Raw genomic sequence first — 24,573 nt, 5'->3', positions numbered from 1 at the left:
GAGTCCTTGTGGAAGAGCAGCATGGTGCATGCTGGACAGAAAGCAGCTTGGTGTGACAGCGTCTGGCACCCGTAATCCAAGTTCTCTCCTTGCCTCTTTTCTGCTTCTTGTACAGGAAGATGATGCTGGGTGATTCTTGGGCAGTTAGTTCTGTATTTGATCAGTCCTTGGTTATTATCATCAAATGCATTTTTATAAAGGATCTGTCCACATGGCAGAATGAAGGATAAGTTACAGAAGTCAGATTCTTACCTTCTAAGGACTTAGAATGAATAACCGGGAGAGTAGCTGGTGTTTGTAAACAGGTGAATTATAAATATAACAAATGCATAGGTAGAGAGTGGCCTCCTTCTCCTCGTGTGCGTATATTCCAGAAGGCCTCATAGCATCCTGGAATATTTTGGGAGGGACTGAAGAAGTTGTGTGGCTTTTTCTGTGTCTGACCCATTGGTTTTCTTTTTATAACATCCTTCGTTTGGTAACTCCCTTTTGCTATCTTCATGACATTCTGTTCCTTTTTTGGACAGATTCTGTTAAGAAAACATAGATGTTCCTCTAATCTACTTTCCTATAACCTGCAGGGCTTCCTGGAACAGGGTAGAAAATTTTCTTCCCTGAAGAGCTCAGACTTTGCCAGATCCGCTTCTCATTGTGCACATGGCTGTGGCCGCAGCATCTGCAGCCCTTGACGGATGGCAAAGGAAGTTGGCCTCTTGAATACCCACCGTCCACCCACTCAGCCTTCAGAGTATCTCCCTGGGCTTTGTACCTAGTAGTCTTTCTCCTTACTTCCTCTTCTTTTATTTGTATTTGACTATTTGATAACATGCTTGCAAAAGGCCCCAGGAGAGTTAAATAATTTGGTAATAAAATAACATTTCATGATTCCCATCGACGGGACCCCTGATCTAGCATCGCTACCGCTTCATCGGTTTCTTTTAATGACGCCACCACCTTCTGACTAAGCTTGAAATCCTGAAATCTCAGAGTGGTGTTTATTTCCTCCCCTTCCCTTTTTCTCACATCTATTGGGGTGCTAAGCCCTGAAAATTCATTCATTCTTTTTTGTTTTCCTTCGACTTCAATCCTAGTTTAGGCCTGATGTGTCTCAGGCTTGTATTATTATAGTGGTTTCCTTCATCTCTTCCCTATTCATTTACTACCTCTGTGGCTTGGGCAATTACCTCATTCCCTGTTGGTAAAATGGGGATGGTAAGAATAACAATCTCACAAGGTTGTTGGGAGGATAAACAAGATACTGTAGAGAGAATGCTTGGAATAGTGCTTGGCACATAGTAGGTGCCGTAGAGGTGTTAGCTATGAATATTATTATTTCTGGTCTTCTACAATCCTTTGCCAGATGTACCGTCCCCAAACGTTCCTTTCATCAGGCTCCGCCCCTGCTCAAAAGTCTGCAGTTTCCCTATGGTCTAGTTAGCAGTAGTCGCTAAAGTGAGCATGCAAGATGAATTGCCAGGGTGTAGGAGACAATCTTATAACTTCTTTTATATGTTTTTATCCCATTCTTATACATTTTCTATTTTTTGAGTATGTTTTATTAATATATTACATGTTTTTGAGTGAGGGTACATATTTATAATTTATGAATGTGTAAAATACAAGCACATACTTTAGTAAATGAATGTACATATATTAATGGTATGTTAAAAAATATTTTACTGATAGAGGAGTGCAAACAACCAAGTTTGGGGACCCCAAGCCTGGCATTTCCCTGTGGCTGGCCCCAGCCTGGCAGCCCCGATTCCCTGCCCAGTCTCCCTCTCCTGGGAACCTCATTCACTCTCCTGCCTTTCGATTTCCATGTCATTGCTCATCCCCTCTCTCTGCTCCTACAATATCCTCCCTCATTCTCCCATTTTATTTTCTTAACCAGAAGTTCACCTTAAATGCCACTTGTTCCATAAGCCTGCCAGGACAATTCTAGTTCCAAGCCCCATAAGTGTTCTTTCTCAATACTTCTCGTTTGGCCGCTGTCGTTTTCTGTGTTGCGTCCGGACCTTTTGCAGCGTACACTTCTTACTCTGAAGTTATTCTGCGTTAGTTCTTACATGGACGTGCCTTTAAATTATATTTCACTTCCTGACTTTATTTTGAGCTGTTTTGTCATTTCTCTCATTTATCATTTACCTGGAGACACATACCTATACTTTTTGGATGACATTAATATATCTATTTTTTATCACAGTACTATATAATCCTTTACTCTAAGGAAAAGATTCATTTGTTAAATTTGTGATCTGAATCTCCTTCGATTTGACAGCACGCATCAGCTTGGAGCAGACATTTATCCACAGTGCATTAATGAACACTTTTTGTATGTGGATTCCTTATTTTAATCCAGGTGACATAAAATCATAATCCATGTGTTTAATGCCTTATTTCAGCATTTCTAGTCCTGAGTTCCGCACAGCCTCTTGGGAGGGAGGTCACTCTAGTGAGGAAAGCTGGATGGTACACAGAGCATATCCGTTTAATCTGGATTTTTCCCCTCCTCAAACATTGTAAAATGACTGTTTTATCAGCCAAGTTTCATCAGTTTGCGACAGCAGCTGTACAGTCATTGGAGATACCACAGGACTTGGACTCCGAAGGCACAGGTTTAAATCTCGATTCCACCACTAGCTGGTTATTTGAACTCAACCAAGTCATTTAACCTCATCTGTAAAATAAGTTTAATAATCTATATCTTACAGCATTATTGTAAGGATTAATTGAGATGGTGTCTGTGAATGTGCCCAGTATCTGGGAGGTGGTCAATTAATGTCTGTTTAAAAGTAAAGCAAAAAAATAAAAGAGTCTCTTCTCCCCTCTGTGAGCCTTCTGATGCAGAGTTTATTTTGAGGAGAAACAGGTTCAGAGAGTGCATCAAACTTAGGCTTGAGGCTGAAGGCTGAACATCTAGTTGGCCTGGTTTCTGGACTTGTCTCTATTGGAATGTCTATGGCCTCCCTAGGGAGTATGAGGATTAATTAGTTAATCTTTGTAAAGTGCTTTGAAGGTGAAAAGTGCTATGTAAGTGGAATGGTTGAATTGCTATTGGAGATGGAATAATGGTGGCACCATATTCTGGCAGTCTTGTTTGTCTTGGACATCAATAATCAATAACAGAGAAAGTTCTAAGATGTTTTACTTGATGTGAAAGAAAGGATTCATTTTGTGATTTGTGATAACACAATTCTTTCTGTCATCTTGCAGAAAACAACTTCCTAGTTTTTCCCAGCAGAGGAATGCTAGGGTCATTTAAGCAGCAATAGTCTTATCGTCTGGTTTTTGGGGAATCTCTTGCTCAGGCTGTCTGGCTATAAATCCTGGCCAGCTCAGGCAGGACAGTTTGCCAGTTTTGGATGCTTCATGGGTTTCATGGGTCCTGGGTACATGGGCTTTTTAGAGTCTAATCCTGCAGAAGTGAAGGAAGAGTGTTGAGTGATTATGCAGTGACCAATGTCAATAACCAATGCAGAGTGTTACCATGGGCTAATAGAAAGAGATGTGGCTGAGCTGTGTGACCCTGGGCAGGTCACTTCTCTGAACCTTAATTTTCTCACCTGTTAAATGGCAACAGAGTAGTTGATGTATATTATATTAATAATAAAGGTGGCTCACAGGAGGGTGAGTTTCACCTCTCTGGAGAGAGCTGGGGAGTCAAGAAAGTTTTCGTAGAACTAGTATTATATGAGCTGGACTCTAAAGGTTGAGCCATAGTTTACCAGGTAAGGAAAGGACGTCAATAGCAAAAGGAACAGCACATGCAGATCCATGAAACAGCACATCTGAATGGACCCACTCCAAGCTCTCATAATATACCAGGTGCCCTGTGGGCTGCACAGGCTTTGTTCCCTCTTTGAGGAAGCCCAGAAGTCAGATTCCTGTGAACTCCTTGGTATCTACTTAGTGCCTGCTAGCAGGTTCATCCTGAGAACTGTATCCCTGCAGAGCCTTGTATCCCTGTGATATTCTGACATTTCCCCCATGAATCTATCGTTGTTTTTTAGCTGACACTATAAACCATATGTTAAATGTGGGGCCAGATGAAGCTTTGATACCAAACACAGAGTATGTAGTAGATTTATCTAGAATTTAATATGCATTACTTGGTGTTTTGTCTCTTAAGCAAAGTTTTTCTTTGTTAAAATAAACATGTATAAAGAATTTATACAGCGCACATGGTTATGCATATTTATTGCAGAGAATCTGTTAATAATCTGTGCCTCATCGGATTTTGCATTTCTGTTGAAATAACAAATGTGGCACTTGGTACAACTGAATGAGTTTGGCGAGTTTTCTTTTATCTGGGAGAAGAAAGGTTATTTCTCCTTTTCCAAACTTTCTTTTCTTTTCTTTAAATGAGACAGGGTTTCGCTTTTGCTTAGGCTGGTCTCGAACTCCTGAGCTCAAATGATCCACCCGCATTGGCCTCCCAGAGTGCTAGGATTGCAGGTGTGAGCCACCACACCCAGCCCCAAACTTTATTTTCTTCTATCATCTTTAGCACTGGCCAGCTTCCCATGTGGTACCTCTGGGGGACTGAATGTTTTTCTGGTTCCAAATGTTTTGTCTTTTTTTTTCTTCTGTCACTCCCTTCCCTCTAGCACACATAGACACTTGCCTTGGGATTGTTAGAATTGTTCCTTTGGGTAAGAGCATAGATTCTGAAAGCACATGAAACTGGCCATTAACTGGGCTAAGAGTAAGGCCCTAAGAGATTGTGGCATGGGGAACTTCAAGGTGGCTAAAGGACCCTCACCTGGATCGGGTGAGGGAGAGGAGATTCTGAAAATAGGCATTTGGGGAAAGCACAAGGAGGGTGTGGGGCAAGAAGGGAGTGGTTGGGCCATAAAACATGGCTGCAGTTTATCCGTAGTCATATCCATGTCCATCTCTATTTAAATGCAGGAACATAGGCTTTAGAGTCAACCTCTGTTTGAATCTGGCTCTGGTACTCACAACTAGTTTGATCTTGGGCAAGTCATTTGACCTCTCTGAACCTCAGTTTTCACATTGTAAAAATGTGAGTACACATGCTTTCTTTATAGGAAGATAGGAAGGCTCCTGGTGTAGTAGTTTGTGCTAAAATAAATGTTCATACTTTCTCTTGTAATTCATTGCCTACCCATGAGAGCACAGCTGTGTAATGTAGCCTTAATTCAAATAATGTTTGTTTTTAGAAACCGGCAAGGTGTTTACCTGGGGCCGAGCAGACTATGGTCAACTAGGGAGGAAGCTGGAGTCTCATGAAGGCTGGAAACTAGAAAAGCAGGATTCATCCCTCCCCTGCTCAAGACCACAGAACAGCATACCTTCATCTCTGCATTGCTTAACGGGAGCAACTGAGGTAGGAAGTGGCTTCTCATAAGTGCAATGTGTCTCATCTTTTTGTCTTTCAGTGAAGCATTTACTGAGGGCCTACTGTGTGCCAGGCATTATGACAGGTTGCATGTAGGAATCTGGAAGGGGTCCTTGCCCCTAAGGTGCTCATGGCTTAATATGGTAGAAAAATCAGTTACTCAGGTAACTACATAGTAAGGCAGACTGTGTGTAACTCCTTTAGACAGGTTCAAAGTACTCTGGGTCCACTGTAAAGATTAAGAAATGAATTCAGGATACAGGGATTAGCTTAGATTTTGAGAATGATGTGGCTTTGAGCTGTGCTTTGGAGCATGGGTCAGACTTGAATAAGAAGTTGTAAAAGAGAAGAGAACTTTTAGGTGGGTGCAACAACTTGAACAGAATCATGGGGGTAGGCAAGTGAAATAACTCTTTTGGGGGACTGTTGGTGGTTCAGTCTGGCTGGAGGATGGACTGTCTGCAGGGGCAATTATGAGGTAATACCAGAAAGATGCGTTGGAACCTGAGCAAGGGGGCCTTTAATGGTGAGCTGAATATTTTACACTTCGGTTTATATTTCCCAGTGTAGAAAATACGGTAGTTCAGTTGCTTTTTCAAGCCCCTTTGGTTTTCTGAAATGGCTTGAATTTCTACATTTAAGGCAGGAGTCTTAATTTCTCCAGGGTGTGTGTTTCTGTTACTAAATTTTACTTTACTGCTGTCCTTAAAAAAAAAGAAAAGGCTAGGTTTTTGAGAAGAATGAGGATGGCCACGCAGGAAATGTGCCTCTGAACCCAAGTTGGCTTTATGAAGGAATTCAGTCTTCATTCAGTCTGTCAAAAACTTAATAATCTAGCGAGACTTCTGTAATTAGCATCAGACTAATTACAATGCTCTCCATACCTAGAGGGCTTCCCTTCCCCGGAGGCCTTTGTGGCCTCCTCCTTCTGGGTATGTAGGACGGTTCTCAATTTCTGCTTCACATCCCAGCCCTGGTCCTCCTGGGCCCATCCTTAGTGGGGGGTTAAGTCTGTCTTTTTTTCTCTCTCTTTCTCTTTGACTGAAAAGGTATTCCACAACACTACAAAGACAATTCACACATGGTAATAATAATAAAACCATCCATAATCTTGCCACCCTAACACAAACTACATTCCGTCTTGCATTTATACGTGTACATGCTTCTACAAAGTCATAGCGACAACGTTTATGATGTTTTGTTTTCAGTCTCGATGTATTTTATCACAAATGGTTTGCTTTGTTTCCTCTCGATGTTTAAAATGCTCATTTAAAATGGCTATACAGTGTAATATTACATGATTAGAAGGTTCTGGGGTTTTTCAAACCATTCTTTGAAAGTCAGACATTTAGATCATTTCCTCTTTTTTTGGTGAATTCTGCAGTGAATCCCTGTTGAACTGTTTCCTTAAGATATGATCTTGGGGATAAAATTATAGGTGCAAAGTTCATGAGCATTTTTATGACTTTTGCTATATATCTCTAGATTCTGTTTGGCAGAATTTGACTCTGCCAGCAATGAATGAGGGAATGCTGTATTTAAACTAGTGTTAACTAAGCTAATATTAGCTTAGTGAGTTAAGGTGCTGAGAGCCTGGTCCCTAGTGCTTTAGACTCTTCAGCTTTTCTTTGTCTTTCCCAGATCATTTAAGACTTTGTGGTCAGGTAGCATAGTAGCAGAGGCACCGAGGCCTCATACATTTTTCCGAGTCTCTGGTTCTATTGGCAAGATGAGGATTATAATACCTAAGGTATTGTATTATTATATAATAATTATATATATTATATATTATATAGCATATTATTATATAATACATAAGATATTGGTGAGGGTAGCATGCAAAGTTCTTGGCATGCAGTAGGCACTCAGAAACTGTTGGTTCCTTACTCTTCTTCTCCTCTGAAGTCTTTTAATTCCCCTGGTAGCCACAGTGTGCAGCACTGTGCCCGACATGGCCAGTGCAAACGTATAGCCTAAGAGCCTGACATTGATGTGAATTTTATGTAGCTTATTACCAGGGCAATATGAGGAGTGGGTTTGAGCCTGAGCCCCTTGGCAGCTTCATTTTAGTGCTCCCCTCCCTCTGTGCTCCAGTGTCTGGGGTGCTGGACTGTATACTCTCCGGTCTTACCACAGGTTCAGACTCCAGGCTGTTACTCATTGGTTAACTGGGTCTGGGAATTATTGTCAGCTGCTGATGTCCAGGTCTGGCCTGCCAGGCATGTAGTTGCCTGAGCCTCAGAGAGAGCCAGGTTGGGATCAGGTATAATCTTCTAGGAGGGGATTCACCTTGGAAAAGACAAGAGCCATTCTAAACTAGGTTCTACGCTGATCATGGACTTGTCCAAGGAGGTGCAGGGACATCTGGGGAGGCAGGAACAGCTTTGGACTAAGCTGACAATTCCTGACCTTCAAGGACCTGAGTGTGTCACACAGCTGACCAATTGCCTTTAATTGCTATTAACTGCCTTTAATGTCCAAGGGATAAGCAGGGGGAGGAATCAGCTGTCTGAACTGGGGCCTTGGTAGGATATCTACACAGAAGAGTCCAGAAGGACAGTCAAGCAGGAGAGGGAAAATATGGGTAGACAGAGCTGGACAGTGGTATAACCATCTTTTCTGTGAACAAAAGAAAGCAAATAAGCACAAAGTTACTTAGTCCTTACTGTGGGCCAATGTGCTGCATGCTTTACAGATATTATTAGTGTTTCATCTTCATTATAAACCTGCATGCAGGCGTTGCCATCACTGCTTTGTGAATAAGGAGAGTAAGGCTCAGAATGGGTACTCCCCTGGCCCCCGATCGTATGGTAGCTAAACAGGTTGAAAGGTCTTAAAATCTGGGAGTCAGGGTCTCTAATTCCCTGAGAGTCTCAATTCTTTTTTTCTGAGCTATGTCTCATTTCTAGCCTAAGAAAGACTTTTTTTGAAATTTTAGGCCTGGCTGGCCTTCCTTTAATGTTCTTATAGTGGTGAAAACTCCATTTCATTCAGCTTTACCTCGATACTGGGCCTCTCTAGCCATTCCTGGAAAATTCCAGGGGTAGCGCAGCGGTTGGGATTAATCCCCCCATGCACATGTCAGGGCAGGATGTGCGTGAAGAGTTTGTTTAGTCCTTGATGGTAAACATATACCCCAGCAGCTCTTTGCTCTCCAAACCCCGGGTGGGGCTGCTACCTGCACATCTCCTGTGGAACGTTGGTTCTACACTCCACCCAAAGATGGGAACCTGCATTTCACAGTTGGACAGAGTGCTTGTGCTCACTTAGTGGGTACATTGGAGGCTCCCCAAGATTTTGAAGCAGCTGGAGTTGGGCACCTGATGTGTTAGCGGAACCCTCAGGAGACGTGCTTGACTGAAGGTAAATAGCCATTGAGGAGACAAGGACTGGATTGAGCATTAGAAGAACTGGGTTCTGGCTTTGCTTCTGCCCTGGGAGAGCTTGGGCAAGTCCCTTTTCCTCTTGGGTTCTTAGTTTCCCCATGTGTAGGTTGGGGATGTTAGACTAGATAATTCCTACTATTACTTACAGATATAAGAGTCCCTTTCATCTCTAATTCTTATTTCATGGAAATGATCACTACTTGTAATGACTCTTGCCTCTAGAGTCTCTCAGTTTCATAGCCAAGGTTACTAATCTCAAGCTGCTAATTCAACTTTTGCAGACCTAATCTAGAAGTTCCAGCTTTCTTCAGTACCATTTCAGCCTTGCTCTGATTCTTTTCCCTGGCTCTATTCTTTGCCCTTGTTCCTTGTCCCTAAGCCCTCCTGTTCCAGCTTAGTTGTGGGACTTAGTATGATACCCCTGCTCCTTAGTCCCTGGACCTCAATAGGGTGCCCCTGCTCCATGTTCACTTCCTAGTGTTTCCAGGACTAGATCCCTATCTGGTCTTCTCATAACTTACAGTTCATCTTTGACTCTTATCCCCGTGGCTGTCCCCTTATTGCATGGGACAGACCTTGGTGACACTGCCCTCTTGGATTCCTTGCCTGCCCCCTACACTGGCTCTTTGTGTGTGTTGTCCCACCTTCTCTGCTTTCATGGATCTCTCTGATGTTTACCTCCTTCTTGACTTTAAACTTTTGCCCATTCCATAGTCAACCCTGTAAACATTGGTTGACACCTGCCAGTGTTGGCCACATAGTGGTGGTGGGTGGGGAGGTGGATACAAAGATAAAAAATACATGTCCTTTGCCCTCAAAGAACTTCCAGGTACATAAGTAAATCTCTACTGTGCAAAGTAAAAAGTGCTATTAGAGGTATATACAAAAGGCCAAGGGAACAGTAAAGAGGGAATGATTAATTCTAAAGATACTAACAAAAAATACGTGTTGTTTGAACTGGGTTCTTAAAAATGTGTAGGAGTTTAGCAAAGGTTTTATAGGAGGACATTCCAGGTAGAGGGGACAACGTGGACTTAAACCATCAGTCTAGATTGGCTTTTAACTCCTGATGCGATCAGGATGCCCACCCATTTCTAGTGGCTGAGCCTAGTTTTGCTATCTGGCTGCCTGTCTAGCCTGTCCTGTCGCTGTCTGAAGGAAGATAACTTTCACGTATGTTATCTCATTTGGTCCTAGAGTGATGCTGTGAAATAGGCTAGAATAGGAATGGTTATTCCCATTTTACAGTTGAGGAAACTGAGGCCCAGAGAGGCTAGCTAGGAATTAGGAGAAGATCCAAGACAAATAGCTTGATTCCCGGTGTTTCTGAAGGCTCAGTCTGCAGCCGTAGTCCTGAGTCATGTTCCTGGTTTAAATTCTGCCCACGTTTGATTCAGGAGCACCAAATCCCAGCCAGGGAGCTCAGTATACACATGCACGTGTGTGCACACACAGAGCCATTGGAGCAGGAGCAGGAAATGTGGAAATAAACAAGAGGTGAGCAGAGATTGGGTAATTATCAAGCCCAGATGCCATCAGCCCTCATTTTGCTGCAGGACTAAAACTGTTAGAGGATCAACCTGTGCACAGGGTCTAAGTGCAATCTGTCAGAATGAGTGGGAAAGAAGCTATTTTTAGTTTGCAGAGTCACTCACTCGGCTGTGTTAGCTGAGGTTTGAGCCAGTCCCCTACGCTTTCCACAGTGTTATTTCTGAAGGAGAAATACCACTTGAATGCTTGTGTAAAACTCATTAATGAACCTGGAAGTTTCCAGGGCGTCTTTGTCCTGCAGCTCCCTCGGAAGGCTGCCTTTCCTGAATGACCTTCCTTCTTTCCTATATTTAATGCATTTCTAATTTTAAGTTTGTGTCAAGACTGTGGGACTTCGGTGCCCTAAATAACACAGAAATCTACCACCAGCAATCAGCTGAGTCCGGAGGGCTCTGGCAGAATCGAACACAACCTGAAAAAGCCTTCCCAAGTGGCTCTCTGGTAAGTAACCCACAGCATCATTGCTGTTCCTAGAGGAGCATGAGTGTGTGAGACCTTGGGCCCAGGCAGCCCAGACCTTTCTGTTGTAGCAAGGGCCAGCATTTTAGAGGCCTCCCAAAATGGGATAGCAGTGCTTAAAATGGGTAGCGATGTTCACCCAAAGACTGTTTTGTTGGAGATTGGAAAATTTAGCACATCTGTGCTGTAGCTGCTGACATAGCAGGGGAAGAAATAACACAAAACAAATCTCAAAGCAGTGGACTAGATTTGTCCATGTGAATACTCAGAAGAAGGAAAGAGCCACCAGCCAGGGCTGTCATGGTGGAGAGAGATGGCAAAAGGTATGATTTAGTAAGAACTTACTACTACCTGCTGTTTTCTTATTTACATTTATCATCTCTTTCTTCTCACTAAAATCCAGTAAGATCCAGGAGAGCAAGAGCCTTGTCTGTTGTTTTCTTTTTTTTTTTTTTTTTGAGACAGAGTCTCACTCTGTTGCCCAGGTTAGAGTGAGTGCCGTGGCGTCAGCCTAGCTCACAGCAACCTCAAACTCCTGAGCTCAAGCGATCCTCCTGTCTCAGCCTCCCAAGTAGCTGGGACTACAGGCATGCACCACCATGCCCGGCTAATTTTTTCTATATATATTTTTAGCTGTCCATATAATTTCTTTCTATTTTTAGTAGAGATGGGGTCTCGCTCTTGCTCAGGCTGGTCTCGAACTCCTGAGCTCAAACGATCCGCCCACCTCGGCCTCCCAGAGTGCTAGGATTACAGGCGTGAGCCACCGCGCCCGGCCTGTCTGTCGTTTTCAAAGCTGTGTTCCTAGTGTCTAGAATAGTCCCTGGAACCTCATAGGTGCCCAGTGGATGTTTACAGACTGAATACATAAAAAATGAATGGAAGAAATGGTTTTGGAGGTATGTGCCCCTCTTCGCCTCCTCTTCTCTGCCTCCCTGCAGCCTGTACTTCTCAATCCCAGGCCAGCTCAGGAAGAGGCATTTCCATGTTTGGAGGCATTTGGTCATCAAATGCCCTGCAGAGCCGGCACAGATAGGCTCTGACCCTATATTGTGCTCAGAACAGCCCTGGAGTTTCTAACAAAGACTATCCATGATGCAAGTCCTTTAGCACTTGCACCTTACCAAGCGCTTGCAGGCATATTCACCTTTGGCTTTTCTTCTTTAATCCAATAGATGCTCAGCTCTGCCTGTCTGTCCAAGCACAAGATCAGGGTAGAGGAAGCAGAGATGAGTGGAGCAGTTTCCATCTTAGGAGCTTGTGAGTTAGTAGCAGAGCTAAGTTCACTGCAGGACAAGCAGAATGTGACAAAGGCTCTGAGAGAGTCCGGCAATGAAAATATGTTGATCCTGTCCCTTCCCATGTCCTTGATGTCCTTTTCTTTCTTGCATTTCCAGTCCCTGTGGTTTTGCTGGATTCTGCAGGGCTGGGGTGGGGGTGGTGACTGGAAAGGCTTCCTGAATTGGAAGCCTTGACGTTAAATTAGTGCTCAAGGGAGCTAATGTAAAGTAACAGGGGAATCTTGGCAAGAACTCGCGTTGAAGAGGAAAGCAGAGAAAGAGCAGCCACATAGAGACTGAGTATTGACGAGAGAGAGAGGAAGGGAGCCAGGAACTGCAGTGTCACAGAAGCTAAGGGAATTTCAGCAAGAAGGTCAGGGAGGTGGGGACAGAGAAAAGACCACCGGATTTGGTGACTGGGAGGCTGTGGTGACACTTGTGAGAGCAGCTTCAGTGGAAAGGTGGGGCTAAAGCAGAAGCACAGGGAGGGAAGGGTGAGGAGAAATACAGATGTGGGTGTGAGTGGCCCTCTCAGGAGAGTCACAGACACAGAGGCTGCGCACACGCTCAGTCCCCTGCTGGAGAGCTTGGTTCCAGTTTTATAAGCACGGAGAAACAAGAGTGCATGAGAAGGCTGAAAGAAAGGATTAGAGAGAGTGACAGAGAAAGAAAACTTATGAGTAAAGTTGCAAGGGGGAGGAGGAGGAGTTGGATCGAAGCCCCCAAGGAGATGAGAGCTAGGATTGAGGTCATTGTGAAGGGGTTAGTTCTGACAAGAAGGAGACTTTTTCTTTCTTTCATCCAGTAGGAAGAAAAAGGGATCTGTGAAGATAGAAGTTTTGAGGTGGAGAAGAGAACGCTTTCATTGAACTGTGTGTATCTTTTGTTATCGGGTTATATATTAGTTTTATTTATTTATTCCACAATTGGTGACTGTGTCCTACTGTGGGTCACGCACAGGCACTAAGAATTCACAAATAAAGACAAAGTTGCTGCCCAATGCTACAATATAGTATGTATTAGTAATGCAGTGGTTATTTCTATGTCCATCTCTAAATCAAACTTCAAGTTCTTTGAGGGCAGGCACTGTCTAATTATCTTTGTATAATTAGAGCCAGGCTTGGTACAAACTAAGTAATCAGTAGAAGTGTGGTGATAAAAGCATGCGTGCCACTATTTTTGGCTCTGACTCCTGAATGGTGGATAAGCAGAGGTTGCTTTCCTCATTCTAGGGGTAAGGAAACTGAAGTTCAATGAGAAACCTCTCACTTGCTCAAAGTCATACAGCATATGGTATAACAGGGAATTGAACCTGGTTCTCAGACCCCTCATTCTTCTCATTGCTAGCCCTGTGCACCAAAAGCATCCTCTCTGGACAGTTCTGATCAGGATGTGACCCTGGGCTTTGGCTTTGGCTTTGGCTTTGGCTATCACTGGGTGGTAGTTAGGTCTAACAAAGACCTGGTGACCCTTTCCAGGCTTTGCATCAGTGTCTTATGAGGAAAAGCATTAAGGAAAGGAATAACTTCAGTAAGGACTGGGACAGTGAGTTAAGTCACAATTATGGTAAACCATAGTGCTGGCTGGAGTTGGAGGTCTGAGGGACGGAGTCTTGAAGGTGGAGCAAGACCTGGGTTGGAATTTCTATGTGACTGTGGGTCATTCAAAACCTTTCCCAGCCTTAGCTTTCTCATCTACAAAGTGGGTATAACAATATCTGCTTTTCCTTGCCCACAGGCTTATGGAAAAATGCAAATAAGATATATAAGGGCTTTTGTAAGTTGCAAAGTGCTGTATAAAGGGGTATTGTTTGAGGGGGCGGTTCATGACCTATGAGCCAGCTCTATGATTCAGGTACAGGTTTTGTAATAAGTATGGGTCAGAGCTGCTCTTTTGTCTTAATCATTTGAGATCTTAGGAACCAAACAGCTATCCCAGATCTTGTGGTAAACACTTCTTAGGATCAGAGCCAGTGAAAGTAGAGGAGCCCAGATGCTTGGTAATCCATAGCCAATCTCCAAGCACCAGAAAGCGTGAATTCCTGGTGAGGTAGCCCTCAGCTTCGAAAGCAAGGATGTTTCTGGCTTGCTTTTTCTCAGCAGCAGAGGAAATTCATCAGCACTGATTTAAAGTCCTAGTGACCTCATATGTCACCACCACACTCAGCAGAAGTACGACTGCCCCAGGCTTTGCCCAGGGTCACCCTGGAGCTGACCAGCTGTCTTTTGTTATGTTCGACCTTGAAAACTGTGCTGTCCCAGGGTGAAAAATAAATCATGCAGAGGTTTAGAGTACAAACAGAAGGCAATGAGGGTTTAAGGGAGGCTGCAGTGGTCTGATGAGAGCAGTGCTAGGTCTGTGAAGGCTGAGTGCACTCTGCATGAATTGGTTGCCCAGGGGACTCTAAAACTGCCCCCATCTCTACCACTGCTCCTCTAGCTTGGACCGTCATTATCTAGTGCCTAGTTGCAGTGACAGCCCCTTAGTTTGTAACCCCTTGTCTCTAGTTTGCTTTCACCCCAGCTGCCCCCAACCCATTGCCAAATAGATGTGCTAAAATATAAATCTGATTGTGCTATGCTCTCACTTTTTTTTTTAAAAGATTCTTAGAAAATACCGAAAACATTTATTCCCACAATAAACACTGGATACTGATACAGTTTGGATCTTTGTCCCTTCCAAATCTCATGTTGAAATTTGATTTCCAGTGTTGGAAGTGGGGCTGAGTGGAATGTGTTTAGGTCATCGGTGCAGATCCCTCAAGAATGGCTTGGTGCCCTCTGTGCAGTAATGAACGAGTTCTCGCTGTATTAGTTCACATGAGAGCTGATTGTTTAAAAGAGCCTGGGCACCCCCACCTCTCTCTCTTGCCATGTGACATGTCTGCTCCTACTTCGCTTTCTGCCTTAAGTGGAAGCTCCCTGAAGCCCTGACCAGAAGCAAATGCTGGTGCCATGCTTCTTGAACAGCTTGAAGAGCCATTAACCAAATTTTCTTTATAAATTACCCAGCCTCAGGTATAGCAGTGCAAACTGGACTAAGACAGATCCTTCCTTAGCCAAGCAGTTAGAATATGGTGGAGAATAGGACCCAGCCTCAGCTCTCAAAGGATGGGAGAAACACACAACCCATAATCTGCACAGCCAGTGTGCAAAGAATGGAGTTACTAGAGTATAGACTCCAGGATTTTTGCTGACCTTTTTTACCATTGTCTCCCCCATCACCTTGATTAGTGCTCATTAGGTGCTCAGCAAATAATTGTTATAGGGATGAATGTATGCCCTTACTTTTTGATGGCTTCCCATCCCGGATGACGTCCCAAATCTCTGGATTTTCATAAGAAACTCTTCTTGATCCAGCCCCTGTCAAAATATCCAGCCTCACCTTCTCCTGTTCTCTCCCTGTATCCTGCACTTTCATCTGTGCCTAACCAATGAAACTATCATGTAGTTTGATACTTCTGAGTCTTTGCACATGCTTGTTCTGCTTCCCTTTGCCTTTGGCTGCTTGGACAACTAATACCCATTCCCCAATAGCTAATAAGGATGATGTTGTATGTTTGTCTTGGTATTCCTCCCATCCAGCCTTATAAACATGCCTCTTCTTTCTTTCTCTTTTGAGTTTTTCTTTGCTTGGTGTTGTTCCTCACCTTCCTTGGCTCTTTTGAGCTGCTTTTCCATCCTGAAGCCTTTTCCCACCCTACCCCCCGCCCCCTTACCTCCCCTGGCCTTGATCCCTCTTAAGAGTTTGGGTCTGGAATTTGTAGGGCTGCAGGGGTCCTGGCTGTAGGCTATGATGAACCCTGACCTCCATTTTGCCTTTCCTAAACAATTTTTTCTCTCCCACATTGGCCCCAACCAGGCAGCTGGACCTTTCTGCCAGTTCTACTTGTAGAAAACCATACCCTGAGCAGGGTCTGGATTTTGCCAGTCCCATTGCTCAGGAATTGACTCCGTATCTTGGACCTTTGGCCACTGTTTGGGACCTTGTTCTGAGTGGCTGATTCCCCTGTGTAATGCCACCTGCTTCATCCCGGGGTTGGCTGCTGCTTGGAGCTTCTTACTTGGAGGCTGTCTGATCAGTGGGACCTCTTTGTTGTTGGCGCTTGCCTGAATTAAGCCTCTCTTTGCCAGGCTCCATGGGTTACTTTGTACTGGATGGCTGCCTTAGGAGCCAGCCCTGTAGTCACCCCTCTTCCCCAAAGATTATTCCCATCTGGTTCTAGCCCCTTGTTTGCCTGCATTGTCCTGAGCCCCAGAGGCCTTGCCTGGTAGGCACCCTAGAGGTAGGTAAAGACAAAACATTGTTCTTGTCACTTCCTGGGAAGAAAAAGTAGGCCATTCCCTTGGGATATAACCTTTAGAACCCCAAAACCCCAGGCCAATTGGTAGAGGGACTGCTGAATTGTGACTAGAAGGGAAAGGTTAGTTTTTGGTTACATAATTCCCTTGTGTGATGCAGTGGTTCTCTCTGTGGGGACACTGTCAGTGGTGGTGGCCACCTCCTGCATCTGCAGGTTGCTGAGTTTTTTTTTTTTTTTTTTTTTTTTGAGTCTTGCTCTGTTGCCTGTGCTAGAGTGCAGTGGTGTCATCCTAGCTCACTGCAGCCTCAAACTCCTGGGCTCAAGCAATCCACCTGCCTCAGCCTCCCGAGTAGCTGGAACTACAGGTCCGTGCTACCGTGCCTGGCTAATTTTTTCTATTTTTAGTAGAGACGGGGTCTCGCTGTTGCTCAGACTGGTCTTAAACTCCTGACCTCAAGCAATCCTCCCACCCCATCCTCCCAGAGTGCTAGGATTACAGGCGTGAGCCAGCACGCCCCGCCTAGAAGAGATCTCTTTTTACTGGATGTCTGATATCATCCAAGATTGGGAGAGGCTGGCTATGGGTAGCAGAAATGGAAGGAATCAGAGATATCTTTGCAAAAGAAGCACCTTTTACAATAATTAATTGTGAAGCCTCTGGTTTTTCACAGGGGCCAGATGTATAAGGAGAAAGCAAAGCAGGAGGCAGAATGGGGGCCCACTCACAGGTGCTGGGAGGCCACTGTGGCTCCCACGGGGACCTTCTCATATGCTACTACAGGAGATCCTGCTGGCTAGGGAAGTTTGCTCATGGCTGCTAAAGAAAATGTACGTGTCGGCTAGGCGTGGTGGCTCACGCCTGTAATCCTAGCACTCTGGGAGGCCGAGGCGGGTGGATCGCTCAAGGTCAGGAGTTCGAGACCAGCCTGAGCAAGAGCGAGACCCCATCTCTATTAAAAATAGAAAGAAATTATCTGGCCAACTAAAAATATATACAGAAAAAAAAAAAATTAGCTGGGCATGGTGGTGCATGCCTATAGTCCCAGCTACTCGGGAGGCTGAGGCAGTAGGATTGCTTAAGCCCAGGAGTTTGAGGTTGCCGAGAGCTAGGCTGATGCCACGGCACTCACTCTAGCCCAGGCAACAGAGTGAGACTCTGTCTTAAAAAAAAAAAAAAAAAGAAAGAAAGAAAATGTATGTGTCATAGCCAGCACTCCCAAGATTGGGTGAGGAAAGTGCCTCACTTCAAAAAGGTAGTCATTTTTGAGTATCTTCTCTGTGATTTTATTTCCTTGTGGTCCCTGCTGGGTAATATTTGTTATTAATAGTATGGAGCATGTGCATCATTTGAGGAAAAGGTCTGCATGAGGGGGGCAACAAATAGGGGCAGGACTTAGAAGAATCAAGAGACTTTACATGGTGACTTGATCCTTGAGCAAGCTGCTTTACTTTTCTGAAGCTCAGATTTTGCATCTGTCAAATAGATATAATAATACTTACTAGGTTTACCTCTCTAAGTTGTCAAAATTATGTCGTGAATGTGAAAGCATTTTATAAACTATAAAGCAATAAACAAATGTACATTTTGTTAGTAGATTTCTTATGTGGGTTTTTAGGAAACTTTAATTTCTTGCAGCTCTTTGGAAATCATTATCAGTTATCACAGATCTAGAGTTTGATATGAATCATTTCCATGATTCTTATGTTCTTCTTTATCCATTGGTACTTGTCAAGTACCCAGGGTGCGTTTATTACTTACTTAACTTGGACTTGGAATGTGACAACAGGGAGGACATAGAGTCCTAAAGCTTTTCTAAATGGGGTGTGATTGGTAGGATATAAATTCCCTACAGGTTGGAGCTGAGGACTTGTGAGCAGAGAGATGTATAGGCAGTGTCAGGTAAAAGAGTTGTTAGCCAAGTCTCTTGAATCTTTGAGAGTGAGTCTTACAGGAGATGAAATGTGAAGGCGTGGGCAGACTGAGTTGCATAGGTAAGCAGATCAAGCCTCTTTAGGCCCCTGAAGGATCTAGGGGAAGGCATTGGTTCCCTCTAAGGTGATAAACTGAGGTTACTGTTGGCAGGCTTGCGTTTGAGCTCTAAATTTGTCAGGACATGAACAGAAACTTTTCAAAGAAGATAGACTGATGGACAACAAGATGTTCAGCATCTCTAATCATCATGAAAATGCAAATCAAAACCACAATGAGATATCATTTAATTCCAGTGAGAATGGCCTGTATCAAAAAGTCCCAAAACAATAAATGTTGGTGTGGATGCAGAGAGATAGGAACACTCATACACTGCTGGTGGGACTGCAAACTAGTGCAACCTCTGTGGAAAGCAATATGGAGATACCTCAAAGAGCTACAAGTAGAACTACCATTTGATATGGCATTCCCATTACTGGGCATCTACCCAAAGGAAAAAAAGACATTCTATAAAAAAGACATCTGTGCTAGAATGTTTATAGCAGCACAATTCATAATTGCAAAGATGTGGAAACAACCCAAGTGCCCATCAATACATGAGTGGATTAATAAAATGTGGTATATGTATACCATGGAGTTCTACTCAGCCACAGAAAACAATGGTGGTTTAGCACCTCTTATTATCCTGGATAGAGCTGGAGCCCATTCTATTAAGTAAAGTATCACAAGAGTGGAACAACAAGCACCACATGTACTCACCATCAAAGGTATTAACTCATTAATACTTATGTGCACATATAGTAGTAACATTCATCGGGTGTCAGGCAGATGTGGGGGGGGAGGAGGAGGGAGGTATATACCCACCTAATGGGCGCAGTGCACACCGTCTGGAATATAGACATGCTTGAAGCTCTGACTCGGGTGGGACAAAGGCAATATATGTAACCTATACATTTGTACCCCCATAATATGCTGAAATAAAAAAATTACAAACATCCAAAAAAAAAAAAAAAAAAGAAAGACTTGATTGGAAACAATAGAATTTTAAAAGAAAGAATAATAATGATAGTTCCTATTTGTTGAACATTGACTATATGCCACCTATTGTGTTAAGCACTTTATAAACATCACTTATAATTCTTAACACACTCTTGTGAAGCAATATGCTATTTTATCACTATTTTGTAGATGAGGGAACCAAGACTTGGAGAAGTAACTTGTCTGAGGACAAAGCTAGGAAATAGCAGAGCTCACCCAGTGGCAGCACTGTGGATTAGAGGACATACAGGTGACCGGATGGTGGTTTTCCAGGTTTGGAAGGCAAATATGTTACTTTGAAATGGTGCTCACCCTACTCCATCCCCTAGAAGTCCAGATGGTGCAAGAGAGGCAGAGCCTCTGACAGCTCATTCTTCCCTCCTTGGTGCCTAGACATAGACTAGGGAAGGTGAGCAGAGCCACCCAAGAGGATTTCCTTCCCCAGAAACTACCCTTTAAAGCCAAGACAGTAAAGAATGCCCTTGAAAAGACTTGAGAGAAAAGATATTTTAATTCCTCTTGGTTCTTTGTTCGGTTTCTATTCTGTTTCTATTCACAGTGGCAGCAAGTATGAGTTTTGGAGTATTTCAATCCCAGCCTCTTTACCTGAAAATCCAAATTGTACCACTTTATAAGGCTCAGGTTAGTGCTTACCCAGTTGAATCTTTTCTAGACAACTCCAGTTGCCATTTCAAGTGTAAGCTACTTGAGGATAGGTAGCATATCTTGATTGTAGCTGTATCTTTGGTGCTTGGCACTGTGCCTGTCAGAAAGCAAGTGGTTGGGATTTGTTACTGAATTGAATGGAAATCTCTCTGTACTTAGAGTTTGAATCACCTATTAGTGCTTGATTGTATTGTAACATCTGACTATTTCATGTGTGGTGGTCTTCTAGAGGAGAGTATATGGTGCTGCAGAGTGGACACTGTATCTTATGATTTTTTTAATATCATACCCCATTAGGCAGGGAATGAGGGGCTGGGTCACAACAGCAGGTGCTCTGAGAAGCTTTGGGGACTTCAGCTCCACCCACTCCGAAGCAGGCTTGGAAGTCTGTCATGGGATAGCTGGGTTGGTTGCTAACAGAGTTGTGATGTATTATTTCTGGAGGGAGAGGGACAAAAACAGAATGCTGACTCCTCCAGTAGTCTCAGCACAAGGGTCATAGAAGTATAAGCATCTTTTTCAATCTGCATTGCTCCATTCCTCAGACACCTATTTAAGGGTAAGAGCACAGAGGCATGCAAATGGTACATTTCCCTTTGCACCCCTCAAGGTGAAATTTCTGCTGTTGCATGGGGACTTGTGGGAGCAGTTCCATAGTTACTGCTGTATAATGCATTTATCATTCTGCTCCCCCCGGCACATTTTGCCAAGCTGCATAATTTCCCTGTTCCTTCCTACACTCACCAGCTCCATGATGATGATGCATCTGGTGTCCACAGCCTCCCTGATCAGGGTCTGTGGTGCAGTGGAAGGAGCAATGTATTAACTAATAATGACAGCAGGTAGCATTCACCAAGTCCCCGTGGGGGCCAGATTCTCTAGTAAGCACTTTCTAGACACCATCTCTTTAACCCTCATGAGTTGGGATTATTACTCCTCAGTTTGCAAATGAGAAGAGTAAGATTTGGAGGTTCCAAGGTCATATGGCTAGTAAGTGACAGAGTTGCCATTAAAACCTAGATCCTACTGCAGAGCCTATGCTATTATTAAATACCAGGATTCCATTTTGAATTCTGATATTAACTCTCTCTGGGACCTGGAATCAGAGACTGTTTGCTTTCCCTGGACCTCAGTTTCCTGATCTGTGTAATGAGAAGCAGTCCTAAGGGTTCTTCCAAAATTCTAAGGCTAATACCATTTTGTTTTGGTTAGAGCTCTAACCCACCTGGAGACTGATTTGTTTTCGCCTTTGAGATGTTTTTTTGTTTTGTTTTATTGTGACAGGCTAACTGCTATGATGTATTAATTCCATAGCAACAACATTAATATCAGGAAATTAAGAGAATACACAATATAAATTAGTATGAACCAGTGCTGTCCAGTAGAACTTTCTATAGTGATGGAAATGGTCTGTATCCGTCCATTACAATAGCTGATAATCACATGTGGCTACTGAGCACTTAAAATATGGCCAATGTGACTGAGAAACTGAATTTTAAATTTTATTTAATTTAAATTGATTCAGATTTAATTTGAATGGATTCAAATTTCAATAGCTACATGTGGCTAGTAGCTATCATACTGGACAGGGCAAGTATATATATTATAATAATTTAAAACTAAATAGAATATAGAATAGATTCTTCCATTCTCATCTCTTCTTGTTCTCCTATGTTCCAACCAAGGCTTCTGATTTCCATGTTGATATTTCTAGAGGTGCAATGCCTGATGTACTATTACATTTGTATTGTGCTTTCAGCACACTCAAACATACATTCTTACATCATTTGGTTTCCCGCCTGTGAGGCATATGGAAAAGATGGATAGTGCTATGTGTATTTCTCAGATAAGGAAACTGAGGCACAGAGAAGTTTAATGTACTAGTAGTAGCTGAAACAAACACTTACTGAATAAATGACTTATCTAAAGCCATTTTTGGAGCAGTAGAACCAGGACTGGAAACTTATGTCTTCTGTTTCCCAGCCTATGTTTCCTCTAGTTTTCCTATCATTGGTGTGTCAAGCATAGAATTGAGAGACTCTGCTCATTAGATAATTCATTTAATGTTAGGCGGGGGGCTTTTCTTTTCATTTTATACCTTGCTGTACTATTTGATCTTTTAACTCTATATAGGCTTTCTTTTAATTACAATGATAAAGAAGGTATTTGGAAAAGTTTTGTGAAATGTTATGAATCAGTATAATAGAGCTGTTCCTGTTTTGTAGATGTGAGAACTGCCATGCTAATCAAACAGAGAGAGGCAGGTTTTTCATGTGAGATCTGTGGTCAGAAGAGGATTAAATCCCATCTCCATTCCAATTCTGATATTGGTGGAATAGTTTCTTTCAGATAAGTCCTCCCACAGAAAACAACTATAAACTCAGACAAAATGTAAAAAACCACTAGTTGAAGGAACTAGGGGGTGACCAAAAGTAGGCGTATTCATAGTAAGTGTGAAAGTCCTAGAAGTTAAGACTGAGGAACTATTCCAGCTTGAAGGATTCTAAGGAGACATGGAACTAAATGAAATATGCATTTGTGAATTGGGTCCTTTTGTTGTAAAGGACATTACTGGGACAATTGGTGGAATCTAGATGGAGTCTGAAGCTTTGCTGGAAGTTACATATCAGTGTCAGTTTTTTAGTTTTGATGGGTTGAATTGTTAAGTAGAGAGTATTGTGGATTTGGTGACAAACATACTATAACATATGTTAGAGTGATGGGGCATCAGTTTAGCAACTTGCTCAGAGACAGTTCAAACAAAAAAAAATAGAGAGAGAGAAGGAATATAGAGCAAAGATGGTAAATGTTAAGATTTGGGGAATGTGAGTAAAGGATGAACAGAAGTTCTTTGTATAGTTCTTGCAGCTTTTCTGTAGGTTTGAATTTATTTCAAAATAAAAAGATTTTAAGAACTTCAGACTAAACAATAATGAAAATAGAGTATATCAACATTTGTGAGATGTAGCTAAAGCAGTGTTTTGAGGGAAATTTATATCTTTAAATGCATATATTAGAAAAGAGAAAACACTAAATCCAGTCTCTTAAGATTCCATCTTTAGAAGTTGGAAAAAGATGAAAAAAAATAAACCCAAAATAAGTAGAAAGAAGAAAATAATAAAGACAAGAACAGAAATTAATGCAATATAAAATAGAGAAAAATAAAAATACAAAAGCAATTCTTTGAAAATATCAGCAAAATCGACACAGCTCTAACTGGACTGAGCAAGAAAAATGAAAGCGATCACAAAATACCAATATTAGGAATAAAAGCTATATCATTACAACTTCTACAGACATTAAAGGAGACTAAGGAAATATTGTGAGCAACTTTATGCCAATAAATTTGGCTACTTAGATGAAATGGATTAATTATTTGAAAAAATATAATGTACCAAAACACAAGATGAAATAGAAATACAAATAAAAATGGAAAATCTGAATATCCCTATATCTAGTAAAGAAATCATTTCATTATCAAAAACTTTCCTACAAAGAACTCTCTAGGCATAGATGGTTTCTCTGATAAATTTTATGAAATATTTAAGGGAAAAAAGCACCAGTTTTACATAAAATCTTCCAGAAAATAGAGGAAGAGGGACACTTACCAACTTGTTTTACGAAGTCAGCATAGTTCTGATACTAAAACCCAACAAAGACATTACAGAAAAAGAAAATTATAGACTAGTATCCTTCATGAACATAGACACAAAAATCTTTAACAAAATATTAGCAAATTAAATCCATTAATATTTAAGAAGGATAATGTATCATGATCAAGCTATGTTATCCTGGGATTGAAAACTTGCTTTTTTATTTATAAAGCAATCAGTGTAATTTGCCACATTAACAAAATAAAGGAGAAAAAACAGAATAATAATTTTAACAGATATAGAAAAATCATTGCTAAATTTAACACCCATTTGTGATTAAAAAAAACTCTTAACAAATTGGAAATAGGAGAGAATTTCTGCAGTCTAATAAGTACATTCATAAAATGCTAAAATCATAATCAATGGTGAAAAATGTAATGTGTTCCCCCTTAGATCAGAATAAGGCATGTGTGTTCTCTCTCACTATTTTTATTTAATATTATACAGGATGGAGGCCAGTCTAGCCAATGCCATAAAACAAGAAAAAGCAATAAAAGGCTTAAAAATCAGAAAGGAAGAGGTAAATATTTTTCTATTCACAGATGAAATGATTGTTGAGATAGAAAATCTTAAGGAATCTATAGAATAACTATTAGAACCAAGAAGGCAATTTAGCAGGATACAAAGTCAACACACAAAAATCAATTATGTTTTTATATAGCAGCAGCAGCAGAGAATTGAAAAGTTTTTACAAAGTAATTTCTTTTATAATTACATCAAAAAGCATAAAATATGTAGTTATACACTTAACAAAAGTGTGTAAGACCTGTAAAAACTGCAAAACACTGCTGGGAGAAGTTAAAGAAGACCAAATAAATGGAGAGATTTATCACATTATACATTGGAAGACTCAATGTTGTTAACTTGTCAGGTCTCCCCAAGTTGATTTGTATATTTAAAGCAAACCCAATCAGAATCTCAAGAGTCTTTTTTGGGGGGGGG

The 24,573-nt window shown here is 42.1% G+C and overlaps 1 protein-coding gene across 2 annotated transcripts in view; it reads left to right on the top strand.

The window, feature by feature from the left end:
• Nucleotides 1-24,573, top strand: part of SERGEF (secretion regulating guanine nucleotide exchange factor) — a 228,660-nt gene that overhangs the window by 52,099 nt on the left and 151,988 nt on the right. Inside the window, exon 9 of one of the 2 annotated variants that reach the window (XM_069469667.1) lies at nt 5,187-5,353. The exons of the other annotated variant lie outside the window; for it this stretch is intronic. Coding sequence (XP_069325768.1) covers nt 5,187-5,353 — 167 coding nt within the window. The remainder of the gene's footprint in view (nt 1-5,186; nt 5,354-24,573) is intronic. 2 annotated transcript variants of the gene reach the window in all.

This window comes from Eulemur rufifrons, chromosome 6, assembly GCF_041146395.1.
Source record: "Eulemur rufifrons isolate Redbay chromosome 6, OSU_ERuf_1, whole genome shotgun sequence".
Lineage (NCBI taxonomy): Eukaryota > Metazoa > Chordata > Mammalia > Primates > Lemuridae > Eulemur > Eulemur rufifrons.
This window is presented reverse-complemented; position numbering and strand designations above follow the sequence as displayed.